At 40.8% G+C, this 16,687-nt stretch overlaps 1 protein-coding gene across 1 annotated transcript; it reads left to right on the forward strand.

Annotated features, from left to right (window-relative positions):
• Positions 1–9,203: 9,203 nt before the first annotated feature.
• adora1b (adenosine A1 receptor b) lies at positions 9,204–14,068 on the forward strand. Its single transcript, XM_065960908.1, has 2 exons — positions 9,204–10,442; positions 11,902–14,068. The coding sequence occupies exons 1-2, from the start codon at positions 10,102–10,104 to the stop codon at positions 12,695–12,697; spliced, it is 1,137 nt and encodes a 378-aa protein (XP_065816980.1). The 5' UTR covers positions 9,204–10,101; the 3' UTR covers positions 12,698–14,068.
• The last annotated feature ends 2,619 nt before the right edge of the window (positions 14,069–16,687 follow it).

Consider the following 16,687-nt stretch of genomic DNA (forward strand, 5'->3'; position numbering starts at 1 on the left):
CAGCTTTTCAAAGGAACATCACAGCCAAGTGTTCTGACAGCAGCCGTGTGTTAAAAGGCAAATTCAGAATGGATAAATGCACAAGAGGCCACATCAAATCCTTTGATTCGGGATTGACCGCAGCTTTAATATAGATTAGATTCAGAGTTTTGTCAACAAACCACCAATTTTTTTCACCTCTTGCTGCATTTTCTGTCATCTCTTCTCTCTTATTTACCACACAGAAACCCTAACCCTCTCCTACTTCACTGTCTAATTATACTTATTTTCACTGATGCTCTGCCGGTTTCCTCTGTTTCCTTTATGAGCTGTGCTGAGAGATTTCACTTCTGTGGAGGCAAACAAGAACAGGATTTCAAAGGGAAGTGCTGACACGAGTTTTGAAATGCATTATTATTAGAGTCTGGCTTAGCACCTCGCACTCCCTCTCAATACGCACTAATCTAATTGTACAGAATGTATACATATGCACATTATAAATTGGATTCCCTTAATTCTCTTTTTTTGTTGACAAATTAGAAATTTGCAGTCAATGTACGATATGATACACAGCATCAATATTTCATGTGCAAGCTGTGATCATGGGAGGCATGTAACTACATGCTGCTGTCAAAGTGCTTCCAATTATTATTGTGTAGCAGTAATAGGAGCACATGTTGTGGGGAAAGGACATTGAATGTTCTCCCTCATTATTCGCAGGCCTTTCAATAGGAAAATCTGAGACTATCCATAAATCTCCTCTACATTGTTAGCATCAGCTAAACCGGGCTCATGGGGCCAATTTAAGTTATATCAAAAATAGCAACACAAATTAAAGCCAACTTACCCACATGCATGAAAACAGGATGTGGGTTCCTCACGTTCTTCTTTCTTTCTTTTTTTTTGTCTACAAACAGCTCTGTATGTAGGGGCATGACTAGTGTGTAGGCTGCTGGAAAGAATTTCATTTTAAAGCCGTCTTTAGGGACAGCTTAACTGTTTTACACCCACATCATTCGCTCATTATAGAGCCTCATGGGGAATGTCCACTGAATTTTAAAAATGTCAATATGAAAGGTGTGAATTACATTTTTGACTCTGTGAGAAGCCTAGAGTGGCATTCTGCTGCTGCCTGTAGAGGAACAGAAGGGAGGAGCTCAGAGCTGAGGGAGATACAGTATTTTCTGCACAGTAATCTTATTTAGAGCGGGTGTTGGATGACGTGGAGGCGATCTCCCTGCGGAGCTGCATTACGGAGCCCGTGGTTTGGGTTTAGAATTTCTGTTGGAGTGGATCTCCTCTTCATGTGCAGCACACAAATAAACAAACAGCAATACACACACATGGAGACAAAACCACTGTGGGGAATCACTCCAAATGTTGAGGAATATCTGAATAGTAAAACTATTATAAAATACCTACTTTTATATGCATGATTAGCCTATCCTCTTTCATTCAAATTTTTGATGACTTTTTACTGTGAAAGAAATATTATACTCTTTTTTTTTAACTCTGTCAGTTTTCTTGCTGAGAGTTATAGAGGACACTGATGCAACTCCTATTTTGCAACAAACGTAAAGTACATCCAACAGCATGATAGCTTAGCTTAGCACAGAAACTGGAAAGAAATGTAGGACAACAAATCCTTAAACCAGTTAACCAAATGGTTGGTTATGAGCTAATTATATCTTGTTTGTTTTATTAGTACAAAAGGTTTTAAGTGAGAGATGCAGATTTTTTTATTACTGAACTTTGTAGCGGGTTTGACAAGGTTTTAATTTTGGGGTGCCAGTCAGAGTCAAGTCCGACAAACAAAAACTAAATGCAAACAAAAAAAATAGCCAACCTGCACAAAATAGGAGCCAAGCAAGAGCAAAATACAATCAAACAAAACAACAATGGGATTTCAAATATATATATGTTATCACAGGCATCAACCACACTGCAACAAAATGAATGTGAGCACTGTGCGTGCGTGGTTCACAGTCTGTGTGTGTGTGTAACTCAAAGTTCAGTCCCTTCCCGCAAAAGTCCGCTCCGGTAACCCACAACCCACAGTTCAGTCCATTTCAGTTCATTGTTCAACTACAAAACAAAAACTCCGCTCCGGGTTTTACGGGGCCTCGAAAACAATTAAGGAAAAAAAAAAACTGAAAAGAAAAACCAGCGTCTCTCTTCGCGGTGCAAAAATCAAAACACAAAGAAACAAAAGACACACCAGGTACTAACGGTACCGAAGTTTATTTTTAAGTCAGTCAGTAGTCAAGAGTCAGAGTTGGGCTTTGCTCCACCGGCATCTCCTGACTCCAGAGAACAGCTGATCCACCAGGAACGGGGAAATAAACAAATCCAACAGGTAGCCGGGCCTGACAGCAACGGACCTCCAGCGACGAAGACTTTAACAAACGACTATACACGAACTTTCACTCACGCTCTGTGCCGAGGTAACCTTCTCCTTCAATCACTTTTTTTTTTTTCCAAAGACTGTCCTCGCCGATCACCGGTGACTTGCACCTATACACAAATGCACCTTCCTGGAGGACAGTATTCAGACTTCGCGGGCACTGTGGCTGTTTTTCATTGGCTTGTGAGATTTATGTGAGTGGATGACGGAGGAAGCAATGAATGAAGGTGTGTACAAAGAGGGTTCTGACTCTGCAGGCGCTACAACTTGAATGAGTAAGTTTTGTTTTTTTTTACTTTTTGTGTGTTGAGTTTAGAACAAAACGAAGTTCACTTTTAATTATGGCTTAGTGTATAGACTAAAGAAAAATCAATCAATAAATAAATGTAATCTAAACTGGTGACCTTTGGACATGCATGCTGGAATGTTACCTTGGTGAAAGCTGTGCATGCTATTTACACCCCTGCCTCTGCTCTGGTTTCATTATGAGCTATAAGCAGGGGCGTTGCGACACCCACACTTTCACTGAAACATATTTTCATCCCCCACACTTTTTATTTACTTTACACACAGCATGGAGATCTTTCCATTTTTTCCTCTTGGTTGTTCTTTTAGCTGTATTTATTTACTCCTGTAACTTTACAATGTAGCGGAAGTCCCCTTTGCAGTTTTTTAAAAGCACATTTTATATGAAGACTGGAAATAAAGAGACTGAGGCATATGGCAATAAGAAAAGCAAAATAAAAGCATCACAAAGAGTAGTTTTGAATCTGGTTTTTAGAGCTTAAGCTAACTGGGTTACTCACAGTGGATGTTCATAAAGTTAGAATTATCTTTTGTAACTTTGTCTTGTTGTATGATGTGTCAGCTAAAATTAGTTACTGGACATTAAATGAAACAGAATGTGTTGATTTGCTAGAGGGTGGTAATATATTAGCATTAGAACACCCGCACTTTTAAAATCGCTGCTCCACCCCTGTCTATAAGCTAATGACATCTGCTCTCACCCCAGTCTTAGCTCAAAGGCTCAATGAGTAAGTTAGCAAATAATTCTTATTCACAAAAATTCTAAGCTACTCATTTGAATAATGAGCCCATAATGAGCTAATGTTCCAGATTTTACAAGCTGAGGTGAACTTTACAGCGACCTGCGATTTCAACAATTTTCAACTTTCAACTTCTTATGATTCTTTTTTTTTTAATTGATTACTTTAAAATATTCTTTAAAATAATGTTGTATGTTATCAGGAATTATTTAAAGATGTATTTAGGGCATCTATATTGGCCACCCCATAAATCCAAATCTATGATTGACTATTTGGTTAATCAGAGACTTAATCAGAGATTTAAGTTAAAATCAACTTTTCTGGCTTTTTTCAACAGGTTGTTGGTAGTTTCCTTATGTTAATGTAGTATATTTGTTTTGTTGTTAGTATGTTAGTCGTAAATGAATACTCATTCATTTGATCTTTTTCCATAAACTTTTCTCAGCAAAAACCTGTGCACACTAACTTTCTAACTTTCAATGGACTCAATTGCCATAAATGTATTTTTGAAAGTTAGACTGTGTGCACGAGTTTGAATGCAATTTTCTAAATACTTTATATTTTGCTTTTTATCCCTAATGTTATGTTGGTGAGTCAGGCAAGGGAGAGGATGAACGGTTACGGTTGTTTATTCACTGCTTGTCTCTGCACATGTATCACACTGAATCATGGGCGGTTCTAGGCAGGGGCCAACAGGGGCCAGTGCCCCTGTAACACTGAGCTTGGTCCCCCCTTTGGCCACCCCTCCAAAAGAAGAGCCCCCCCTAATAACACATACACAGTATTTGACTCAACAACCGGACTCACAATCTAGTATTAAATACTGTTACTGAAACAAATATCAATCATGGTATTTTATGTTGTGGTATTTAATGATGTGCGCTATTATTTAGCATAATATATTTTAAAGCGATCATCTTTGTCTATTTTTCATCTGGGTTTAATGTTCCCCTCTGACAAAACAACTGGCCCCAGTTTGGCCCCCTCAGTAAAAGTGGTCTAGAACCGCCACTGCACTCAATCCTGCATACATCTATTCTCCTTTCCTTTACCTTGGGTGCGTTCGAATTGTCCCTCCTATCTCCTTTCACTATCCACTTCACCTTAACCCCGCGAAAACGTCATGAGGTTAAGGAACGATGTTAGAAGAATTCATAAAGGACTTGGGGAAAGGCGATCTTGTTGCTCTGACAATCCGACCACATTTTCCACTAGGCGACGTCATTAAATGCGACGGGCCGGTGGAGGTTAATGACGTGGGTCTGCCGTGTTGAAACTACAATGTTCCGAAAATGGACTACAAAAAACGCATCTAAAAAACTTTCCCCTGTGGCTTCTTGCCGGTGAAATAATCCTAATCACCACAAGGTTGGGATTGAAATAAAATAAATATAGACTACCAGGCTACAAGTAACAAAAGTGAAACCATCACCTTCCTGTCCACTCATAAATCAACATCAACATAAATATGATTGTATGAAATTAATTGTTACATTTAAGTAAGATATAACCTACACATAATATTTTAAGCATACAAATGTACAACTGCACAAAGCATTCTTAAGTGAATGAAATATGTTGAGTAAAACATCATCTGGATAAAAATGTCTCTTATCTTTTTATCTCTTATATGATCTGTGTCACTTTACGATCATTGTTAATTTCCGTGAACGGTCGGATCCTATGCTAAAGGAGGTTATAAAGGAAGCATTGACCCACCTTTCCTTAACTTTTAGAGAATTCAAACGGCTCTTATCATGGTCGCCACTTAAATGCCTCCGGGGTTAAGGTAAAGTGGATAGTGAAAGGAGATAGGAGGGACAATTCGAACGCACCCTTTAATTGTCTCACCTATCCTCCAAGGTGTCTCACTGCGCCCCCTAGTAGACTGAAGGTGTAACTACATTCAAAGTACGCAGAACAAACATTACAAGCATTGCATTTGTAAACACAACACCTAAAGAATCAGGCTAAGAAGATTTAAATGTTGCCAAATTGTGTTTCTTACAAGTACATATCATTAGACGTGATAGACAAGGTCAAAAGTGATAGACAAGGTAAAAAGAAAATTAATTAATTTGCGTCCTCAGACATCATGGCACCCCTAAATAAGTCGGTGCCCCAGGTGAGCCACCCCAGTCGAAAAAGTCTGGACACGCCCCTGCAGTGGATAGAGTAGAATATTGCTCAGAGGGAGAGAGAGAGGAGAAGACACGGGGAAATGAGCTGCAGGTTGGACTTGCTTGGAGGACTATAGCCTCTGTACATGGATTGCCCCTGACAGCTGGGTCATCTGCGCCCCTTCTTGGGAATTTAACATAATCAGAAAAAAGTAACTTCTTTTTGTTCAAAATATAGACAGCATTTTTTTAAATTCCTTTCTATAGCTGGTAAAATCATGTTATTTTATAAACTCACCAACAAGTACATCTGAAAGACGTCAAAGCATCCTATTGATCATGGGAGGGATATTTGTATGACACCAACTATCAGCTTCCTGGGCTGCTGTTGACATTTTTCATTTGCACCCTTTTGGCTCAACAGCACTTTCATGAGGTGGTGAGGTGGTGAATTTCTCAGGCACACTATGAGCACCAAGTAGGCTGGACGACATTGGTCAGCCAGCTGGTAGATGTGAGAGGAGCTCTTACTCCAGAGTCAGACTGTCCACATTGTTTTCTCTGAGGGAAGTGCTTTTCATTCACTGTTTAGGATTATGTAACGCTAATGAGCTGCAATGAGGTCAGTGGTCCAACCAACTTAAGTGTAATAATTGAAATGGAACCTAAATGTTGGTCAGATGGACAATGTTGAAATGTTATTATGACAAATCCACTAGGCTGTTAAATTTTTCAGTCCATAAAGACACATCACTTATTTTGTTCAGCATCCCTCTGTGTCAACATACATGGCCTCGATAGTAATGATCACCACATGTACTGAAAGTAAGATTTAAATTAATTGGTAAATGAATGGTTAATACGTGTAAAAACATTACAATTTTACTCCAACATAATATGACTTCTCACAAGCCAAATTTAGATTTTTTTTTCTGATTATTTAATTTTTAAGGAGCAATATGTAACTCTGACATGTAAAGTTAAAATAATATTGAAATTTGAAATCAAGAAATGTTATATTAATCAACTTTGTGCATACCAATACACTTAATTAACAATTAAAAAACATCTGATAATTTCTAACCTGCACTTTAGAGAACATTCTTAAAATGTCTCCAGATTTCTGGTGTTTTACATGCATTTCTTCTATTTCATGAACAGGAAAAATCAGTAAAATTTTACATCACATTTCATGTTAAATTACATTTTGAGTCTTTAACATTTCCATTTCAAAACATAATAAAGAGGCAATCTTGAGTTACAGTTTAATCCTTAAAATGTTATGGTTACATTTTTAAGTGACAGCAAACTTCTTTAAATGAACAGGCATTTGAATGTTTGATGAAGAAACATGCAAAAGCTTTAAAAGAAATATTGAATATGTTGCTACTTCATTTTTTTTACAATGTGAGGCATTTCTTTCTGCCTAAGATGAGCTAACTTGAGCACATCTGATCACTATGACCTCAATATCAACTTTTTTGATGACATATGTATTCATTGTGTCAAGGAAACAAGCAGGGTCAATGGCTGTGTTTAAAGACTTTCCTTGGAAGAGATTAGTATGCTTGACTACACATGTGATTTTGTGCAGTGCCCCGTCCTTAAGAATTTCCATGTAAATTACAGAGCGCCACATCTTTATTCCCAGCAGCTATAATTGCTTAAATGCTGTTAGGATGCTTGTTGATTTGTCTGGGGGATAAACACGAGTGCCTCAGTGTTCTCATATTGCCTCCTATCTGGGATTTTCATTGAAGAGCTTCCGGGTGACAGAGCCAAGGCTATCCATCTTGTAATGTTTTTGGCCTGGATTGGCTCTTGTAATAACACTGCAATTATATTCCTGGTCCTTGTACGCCCCAGTGTTGTTTGTAATGGCTAAACGGTTTTCCTGGAGGGAGTCAACAAGTCTCGAGTCCTACATTGTTGCAGCATAGTTCTGCAGTCTGCATAGAACAACACTGCAGTTCATCCCAAGATTTCTTTTTTAAATGACTGCGCAATATCGTGTTTGAACCTATCAGCAGACAGCACACTATGGGAATAAGGATCCATGTGCTCTTTTCCCATTTGAATATGGATGTGGCTCAGTGTTTTGTAGCTCAACGAGGAAGTTGAAGCCTTATGAAATATGCTGTGTCAAAACAAAAAGGTTGATTCGCTTAACAAGCTGTCAGGGATCACACTCTTCCTGTGCCTATAAGAGGGTCTCTCTCTCATCTAGTAGGAGCAGGAAGAAAAAGGGCCCTTATACTGCAGAGTCCGTCGTTAAATAAAAGTGAAGCACACTGCACTTCACTGGTCATACATCCACATAAGACAAAATCTGACACGTTTACTGAAGCAGTTCCTCATTCCTTTATAGTGTGGCTGAAATGTTATCATAGAAGCACTTCAGGGTTGTCAAACTTCATCCAAGAAAGGTTTCGATGGAATAAAAAAATCAAGCTATTTCAGAGGTTTAGAGAGAAGCTTTTATATCTCAAACATTGTCTTGTTTCAGTGATGTCCTGAATGAGAACACTCACTGTGAACAAGCACACACAGCATTATGAGGTCTGTGTTGGCCATGCTGAGCATGACTGTGTCGCCTGCCTCTGAGTCTCTAAGCTGCTAAAAGGAGACACACAATAGGAAGATGGCAGCCTGTATAGATGGAGTAAGCCTCTCTACAGATCCCTTTGCTACTCTGAAGTGAGTGGATTTCATTCAGACTGAGGACTAAAAATGTGCCGGGTATGCAAACTTCATGGTGAGGTTTTGCAGGTGATACTGATCAGAGTCGCTCCTATCAGTCAAATTTGCCTGTGGTTGTTACCCTGCACTATTGCTCTACGATTAAATTCTCACACATTGCAACCACATTTATAGGTCTGATGCCAATCACACAGAGCAGACCATATGGCTGCTTCCTCCTCCATGTCTATTGGCTGACCTCTAAACCTCATGATGCTGAGAACAGATGGAAACTGTCTCCAGTGGAGCTCGGACCATAACTCAAGATCTCCTGGTGTTAAGGCTGGCTATGATGCTACACTGTTTTGTGATTGTTTTGTTTCACTGCATCCCATGTCGACTGTCAGCTGTTAGTGAGAATGTGCTGTGCACAGTCTGTGAAACCTGCAGACCACGCAGTCATTCCTGTTTCGATGTGAATGATGAGATCCTCCCAGGGTCAGAGAGCTAGCTGCACGTGGCGCCTACTGTTGACCTTTGGACCCCAGCGATGGAGCCCAAGAAGCCACTTCTGCTGTAGCGTCCTGTTGGCAGCGCTCATAATGTCAAAGTCAAAATAGTCAAAATACCTCTTAAGAAGCTGCAGATGAGTTTGTAAAAGTCTGATCAATATATATAAATCAGCCATAAGGGTTCTAGTGTTGCGGGTATAGATTTCCCATTAGCTGTAAGAATAGGGCTAGCCCCAGGCTCAGATTTGAGGTCTTTGAAGTCTGATTCACAGGAATATATTTAGAATGACCTGAATATCTTTTTGTATTGCAGATCTCTGCTTCTCGGAGGTGGTTGAAACTGAACATAATTAAGATAAGATAACAGAAGACAAGGGATTCACAGTGTGTGCTTCCATAAACGCCCCGCTGTTTACTTTGACCTTTGTCACTGAAGGAATTGAATGCAGACACTGCATGGGTCCCTGTTCTTTCCATACCTGCGATGTTTCTCTCTCAGCTGTGGCAGCTCAGCGCCTCACCTCTTTTTCAGAACAATGGGCTTCGGTGCAAGGTCCATTAGCACATGAAAGGGCGTGAGAGAAAGTAATGCGTGGCGTTTTAATAGACGAGGAGAGGGAGTTCAAAGCACCTCTGCACCACCTGACTTCCTTGGGACGGTCCCACAGCCGCGTGTTTTTCTCTGCATGGGAATGGAGCAGACTCACCCATTAAAGAAAAGAGATTAAATCAGATGAATACCAAGATTATAGACTATATTTGACAGAACAGAAAAAGGCGAGAACATTTCAAAAAGCTGTTTTTTGCCAACTGCGTTATTGCCTTTACTGGAAGCGCAAGGAGGGCGAGGGGAACAAGGGAGCACGCGTCCAATACGGAGGAGCTGCAAATGTGCGCGCTTTAATTCACAAGATGGTTCGCTTCATTTACAACCCGCCTTGTTATAGGCTATTTAAAACAAACGCGTAGCCTACAGAGGAAGCGCCCTCTCGGATGTATCGAAGCGTACGGTAAGGATGCTGCGCTCACTAGGAGCAGGTGTATTCAGCCAAGTGGAGGCGCAGGGCACAGAGCAGGAGCGACGCACGACAAAACGCCAAACCACAACATCGCCTGCTACAAAAGGAAAACACCTCATCTTGAGACGTGCTGCTTGATAACGCGCCTCTTCCAATCGTAATGGAAGGATTCCTCTTTGTAAGTTACATATGGTAGGAGAGGAATTTGGGCACCCTGAACCAGCTGGACGCTTAGCTCCGATGGAAATATAGTGATAACAAAAAAACCCTAAAGGACTACTCTTCTGGCTTTTCACTGAAATCAATCTTTTTTTCTAATCAAGGACATAATCGTATGCAAGTATGCCTGGAGCACTTCTGTCAGCGGAGTCCCTTTACATCGGGATGGAGGTGCTGATTGCAGTCGCGTCAGTAATCGGGAATGTGATGGTGGTATGGGCGGTGAAAATTAATAAGTCGTTGCGAGATAACACTTTCTGCTTTATCGTGTCCCTGGCCCTGGCGGATATTGCAGTGGGAGCCCTCGTCATCCCGTTGGCCATCACCATCAGCATCGGACTCCAAACTCACTTTTACAGCTGCCTTCTGGTCGCGTGCACGGTGCTGGTGCTGACGCAAAGTTCAATCCTAGCCCTGCTGGCTATTGCGATCGACCGCTATCTCAGGGTCAAGATCCCGACCAGGTACAGATGAGATACATATATCGTCACTTGTTCTTGAAATAAGGTGCTTTGTGGTGATGTTTTATTTCCCAGAAAAGCCTTCTCAGAGAGCTCCAGCTCTGTGTTTCTGGGCACTGATGTCCTCATGGGTCCTGTTTCATTTCACAGGATGTCTCTGACTCACCATTACTGATATGACAGCCAAGCAGAGCATGGCTGATCAACCAACCACTTTAATTAGTCCCTTTGCATGTCCTGAAGACTGTTGAACACTATCACAATGACAGAATCAGTTCATTTCAACCTTTCATGATGTTGTGCAGGAGTGTTTTTCCTGTGTTTCTGGAGGGCACAAAAGAGGTCACGTTTGCTGTCAACTATGTTCCATCTCCAACTGTGTATCTGATGCACAGGATCACCAGGGTTTTATCATGCCAGGCTGAAACAACAGAGCCAGCAGTGGTGCTGAAAGGTAGAAAAGATAAGCATTGTCAAGGAGGGGGATTTATTGTCTCAGAATATTAGACCTGATAGACTCCTCTAAGTCTCTAGGCTTATGGTAGCACTTTATCAGGGTTTTTGACACTCTAGTCTTATAATGAATTGTATCATTCAGGCTTAATGGTGTCTGCCACAGTATTTAACATCAGTGATTCATCATTAAACTCAGAAATGTTCTCACTGGGGAGTTGCTGCTGACTCTACCTTCCCAGAAGTTACATTTATGTTCAAAACACACACTTCCTGGAAATTGATCAGTATCTCTCCTGTGAGCCGGTCGTCACAGTGTGAATACAAATCTTCACTCTCTGCTTCAGTAACAGACTTAAGGTAACACATACATCCCTAATCAATACGAATCCAAGACATGTTACCTGTGACAGCAAGGACAGCATCTCTTCTTTTAAATACATCAGACAATGGAAAACATGAGTAATTCAAAACAAGCAAATCATGGCTCGACACACTTTCCATAATGAGCTCAATCATATATTTCTTACCTGCCTCAGGCTGAGTGTTTCTATGTAATTTCTGTGTCAAAGGAAAGTTTTCTTATAAAACACGACAATGAAAAGTCAAACCTGTAAAGCACATTGTTGCATGCTAAATATCGCAGCCTTTGTCTAAAACACTGTTGTCATTAATAAGTAGTCAACATTGTACCAATTTCAACAACTATAAGTCAGTTTTGCCCAGCACATAAGAAGCATGAAAAGCAGCATTTCAGAGAAGTGCAAGGTTTAATCATAAGGGATTACAGAGACTTGTTCAAGTGGAAATATGTGCTGCGAGCTGCAAGGAGCTGTGTGAGCGTGTAGATTGTCTAGGGGCTTTGTACTTAAAAATGACAACTCTTTTCTTTCGATTCGTATTTGTCAGTCAAACGACACCGCCAGAATGAAAAATGAAGTGAACAGAAAGCAAGCACGCCCCGACAGTGCTGTGAGAGAAAGTGCTGACGTGTTGTTTCCTCCTACAGGTACAAGCAGGTGGTGACCCCTCGACGAGCAGGACTGGCTGTGGTGATATGCTGGACAGTCGCTTTCATAGTGGGCCTGACACCCATGTTAGGCTGGAACAACCTGCACCGCCTCCAGCAGAACAGCTCCATCGGCTCTGACCTTGTCATCACCTGTCAGTTTGAAAACGTCATCAGCATGGACTACATGGTGTATTTCAACTTCTTTGGCTGGGTGCTGCCGCCACTGGTTCTCATGCTGGTCATCTACGCAGAGATCTTCTACATGATCCACAAGCAGCTAAATAACAAGAAGCTCACCAGCAGTCACACGGACCCCAACAAGTACTATGACAAGGAGCTGAATCTTGCTAAATCATTGGCGTTGGTCCTTTTCCTCTTTGCCATCAGCTGGCTCCCCCTCCACATCATCAACTGCATTACACTCTTCTGCCCTAATTGTAAGAAGCCTATTGTCCTCCTCTATATCGCTATCCTGCTCACTCACGGCAACTCTGCTGTCAACCCAATCGTCTATGCTTTCCGCATTAAGAAGTTCCGCACGGCCTTCAGGAAAATCTGGCAGCAATACTTCTGCTGCAAGGACACGCCGGCTCTGGAGATTCAGCCCAGCGACAGGAAAGAGATGCCCAATCCTGAGCCACAGCAGGCAGCACCAGCACAGAAGGAGTTCTTAAAGCCGGATCTGCTGCAACAGCAGCAGCTGCCTCCATCTGAGCAGCAGCCGGACCAGAGAACCGAACCTCCTCAGGAACCCAAAGAGCATCCGCCCTCCCTGGAGCAGCACACTGTCTAATCAAGGAAAGCAGATGATTGCTGGCTGGGAAAGTGATAATCAGTGCACGAGCATTGTTTCTCTCCTCCATTGAATGTAGTCCAATGAGGAGTACGAGATGCTTCGATGCTGTAAAGACAGAGGAGACTTGGATCTTAAATCTCCAGCACTGGAAGATGGTTCATCCATAATGGTTTATGTTTCTTCAGCAGTTGTGGATTTACTGAAAGATCTGATGAAAAGGCTATCTTGCAATAATGGAGCCTTTTCGACAGTGCTGTCTTTCTTAGTAACAGACTGGAGACTTGTAGCTTTAATGTTTTATACAACATGTGCTGATGTGGTTTACCAGTATTAGATTATCATAGAATGAAAGTTTCGTGTTAGAGCAGGTTCATCTTCCTGCTGTAGAGCTGTGTGTATGTGTAAACTGACGGTGACTGAAAAATCTGAATGTAATTATAATGTAAATAAGACTTTGACAGCACAGCTGTTAACGCTCAACTCTTCTTCAGGGTCTTAATCGCACAACAGTGATCGCACAAGCAGCACTATGGGAGAGATTTTTGCAGCAAGAAGGTGTGTATGCGCTGGTAGAAGGGTTTCGTAATCCCCTAACTCTTCCCTACTGGAGCTGAATCCCTCAGTGATCCAGTAGCGCTGATCCATTACAGAAGAGATGGACAAGGATAAGACACGAGCAGCTGCAGGAAAAAGGAGGTTTTAACCTTTTTAGAAGCTGCCTGCAGGAGACTCGTGGCTGTAAGACGACAGCTACTCATGTGGGAGAAAGACAAGATGCACTTAAGCTCATGTTTATCCAGCCTTCATCCCAGCTGGAGGTACGAGCAGCAGGGTTTTTTTTTTGTTTTTTTTTACCTTCATAAACTGAATATAACATTCTCACATCTTACCACTAGATACAGTGGCTTCCATGGCCTTTTTCACTCATTTCCAGTATGGACTGTATTAGAAGAAAACAAGCTGAAGATCATGCGTATCTGTTATACAGTGTTAGCTTCATTTTTTTGCTTTATTCGAAACTTGGACATTTGTAAAGTAGAAATTAAACTACTTCCAATGCCACTGACGTACATGTATGCGAATGTAAATTACTTCGTTTTATCTCTTGTAAAGACTCAGAGCTCTGGCCAAGGCAGTTCCTAAATGACAATCTCTTATGTTAGCAAGGTTTGCATATATACAGATTATTGTCTTGGTTAGCATCTTTAACTGGAGCAGGAGGTGAACTTTTTTTATGTTAACTGAGGCAAAAAGTGTCAACAGAAACCCTGATAGAAGCACATCATCTGTATCTTGATTTTCCTTTGAAGTGTACCAGCAAGGTGGACTGTGACAACACAAAAAATGGTTGAATAAATGTGAAAAATAGTTTGCGTTCTGTAGGTTTTTCTGTAGGGTACCATGTTTACAGTTTTGTTCCTAAAAGTTTAGTAAAATGTACCGATTTGTTATATTTCTCTGAAATGTAATTGAATACCTTGATGAAAGGCTGCGGTGCAAATGTGATTAATGAGCACAAAGATTATCCGAGATTCCTAGAAATTGGCGTTATTTATAATTAGTTTGTAATATGAAAAGGTTGGAAATGTTGTAATCCCAGCTTGATCATGTTGTGTTACATACCAAATGTATTGTTATCTTTTAATGGTTGTATACAAGAAGAACATTTTAGTTAAGGTAAAGAAAACATTTAGGTCTCTGTCCTGAGTTTTGTATGCTCACTATTAACTACAACCATATTCATGCAGTTTCTTTTATGGTGTAAATGTAGAGTGCACTGTAGCCACTACATTTGTCAACACAACACAATTAGGAAACCAATTTAAGAGACAGGATGGCAACATCAATACAAATTCCTAGTGCCCTCTTACATTTACTTTAAAGAGACTACAATCAATACTTTAAAACCGATAACAGATCAAATGACAACGTGTTTATTACAGGAGATGCTACATACAGCAGACCCACTGAAAAGATAGTTCCCCTTGCTCTGTGGTTTGCATCTTTCAGCGTGTTGTTTCTGTCTTCTGGTGAAATATTCAGTGGTTAATGAAATTCAAGTGAATGTCATGCATCTGCTTGTAGATGCATGATTTGTGCAGATGCTGGTTGCTTGTTAGCAATGCAATATAAACATTTAGCGGCTTGGAGGCAGATATTTCGTTGAAGAGTTGTTGCAGAACAAAAGAGAGCTAGAATAAGAGTGAATGTTTGCACATAATTATCTGGTGGACAGAAGAATGCCTTTAAATGAATGATCATTTCGCTAATGTGTCTGCGGTGAAATGTCAGTGATTACAGCTTTGTCCGCTGCCCCTGAGTGTCCACAAAGAAAAATTTACATCTGAAAATGCATGTTCAAAGCAACAATATGTAACCTTTCCAACTTAAAATCATTCTTTTCAAAGTCAATCTCATAGTGCAACAACTTCCAAACGGGAAAATAGCCTCTCTCCCATGTGCACAGATCACCCCGGTCGCCTGCTTACAGCACTCTGTATGTTTGGCGATCCTCTTGTGAATACGCCTTTACGGCATTAGCCAATAAGCACGTCTCGATACTGTTTGACATAATAACTGAGGCTGAGAAAGGGAAGAAAACGGTGACGTATTAATCTAAGAAGAGAAAAAGAGTGAGCAACCAGGCAAGAAGCCGAGTATACATCCCTGCAGATGTTATTCATAACTTGTAACATAATGTTAGGCTGCATTGTTATTTCTCATGTTTTAGCAACTTCACCAGATTCAGAAAGTCATATAACCAAAGTTATGCTCCAGGCTTGAAAATAAATAAATATGAATTCCCGAGGTGCATAATATTGTATGCATTGCAGTTTTAAAACAATATAACTCTTATTTATGGGGCAGATCTCCGATGACAAAGTGTGTATACTTATTATGAGTAAAGTGTCCTTATTGTCTTGGTAAGGTATGCATTTTCTTTGGCCTGCGTAAATATGAACTGCAAACAGTGTTTGACTCTGAAGTTCTATAGAGGAACTTTGGATGCAAAATACGGCAGCATACAAATTTTATCTGCCATATTTTACGTTGTCCCGCAAGGTGGTTGCAATTTTCCGCAGGCATCGCTTCTCAGCATAACCAATGAAATATTATTGTACCTTGTACCTACAGTTCTTTGGCGTCTAACAACACCACCTCAGTTGGTAGAGTCGGTCGTCTTCTAACTGGAAGGTCGGGGGTTCGATCCCCAGCTCCTGCAACTAAATGTCCGATGTGTCATTGGGCAAGACACTTAACCCCAAGTGGCTCCCACTGCTTCATCGGTGGTACATAAATGTGAACGAATGGGACTAGTTACTTCTGATGGACACTTCACATAGCAGCTTCTGCCATCAGTGTGTGAATGGGTGTGAATGGGTACTGTAGGTGTGACCCGCTGTGTAAAAGCGCTTTGAGTAGTCAAAAAACTGTTTATCATTCCCATAAACAAAGAACTTCTTGTAGGTCTAGGAAACACTCAGGTACACCCATCAACCCAGTTCCTGTATCCCGTACTCAAAAGAATGATAAATTGGTAATTTTCTAACTATTTAGTTCTCTTGAGGGCTCAGCATTTTTAGAGCACAGAACACTGAAACCCTTTTTCTGTGGGTACCTTGCTGCAGCTTGGCTATCAGACTTCTCATTACGGAAGTGAGATAACAGTTGAGAGTCGTCACAGCTCCAACGACCCATTTCTCTTTTCACCATGTAAGAATTCTTTTGATATCTGGTGCCATATAAAAGCCGAATAGACCTAGTCCTAGCAAGAACTGCACACTCTTGTGTTATCAATGAAGTGCCAACAGAGTTGTCAACAAAATCACGTCAGTCTGCTCGTGCAGATAAAACTTGCCCAGAATGAATCCATACAGCAGAAATGAACTGAATATGTGCACATTTTTTGTGATATAGTGCTGAGCAGACAGCTTATATAAATCAATAGTTTGGTTCAATATACAGTATATTTTACAAACAGTATAG

The sequence above is a fragment of the Labrus bergylta genome, chromosome 12, assembly GCF_963930695.1.
Source record: "Labrus bergylta chromosome 12, fLabBer1.1, whole genome shotgun sequence".
Classification (NCBI taxonomy): Eukaryota; Metazoa; Chordata; class Actinopteri; order Labriformes; family Labridae; genus Labrus; species Labrus bergylta.

Coding starts and splice junctions, on each gene's coding strand:
- adora1b (XM_065960908.1), top strand. CDS start 10,102: ATGCCTGGAGCACTTCTGTCAGCGGAGTCCCTTTACATCGGGATGGAG. Junction 10,443..11,901: donor AGGGTCAAGATCCCGACCAG/GTACAGATGAGA, acceptor TTCCTCCTACAG/GTACAAGCAGGTGGTGACCC.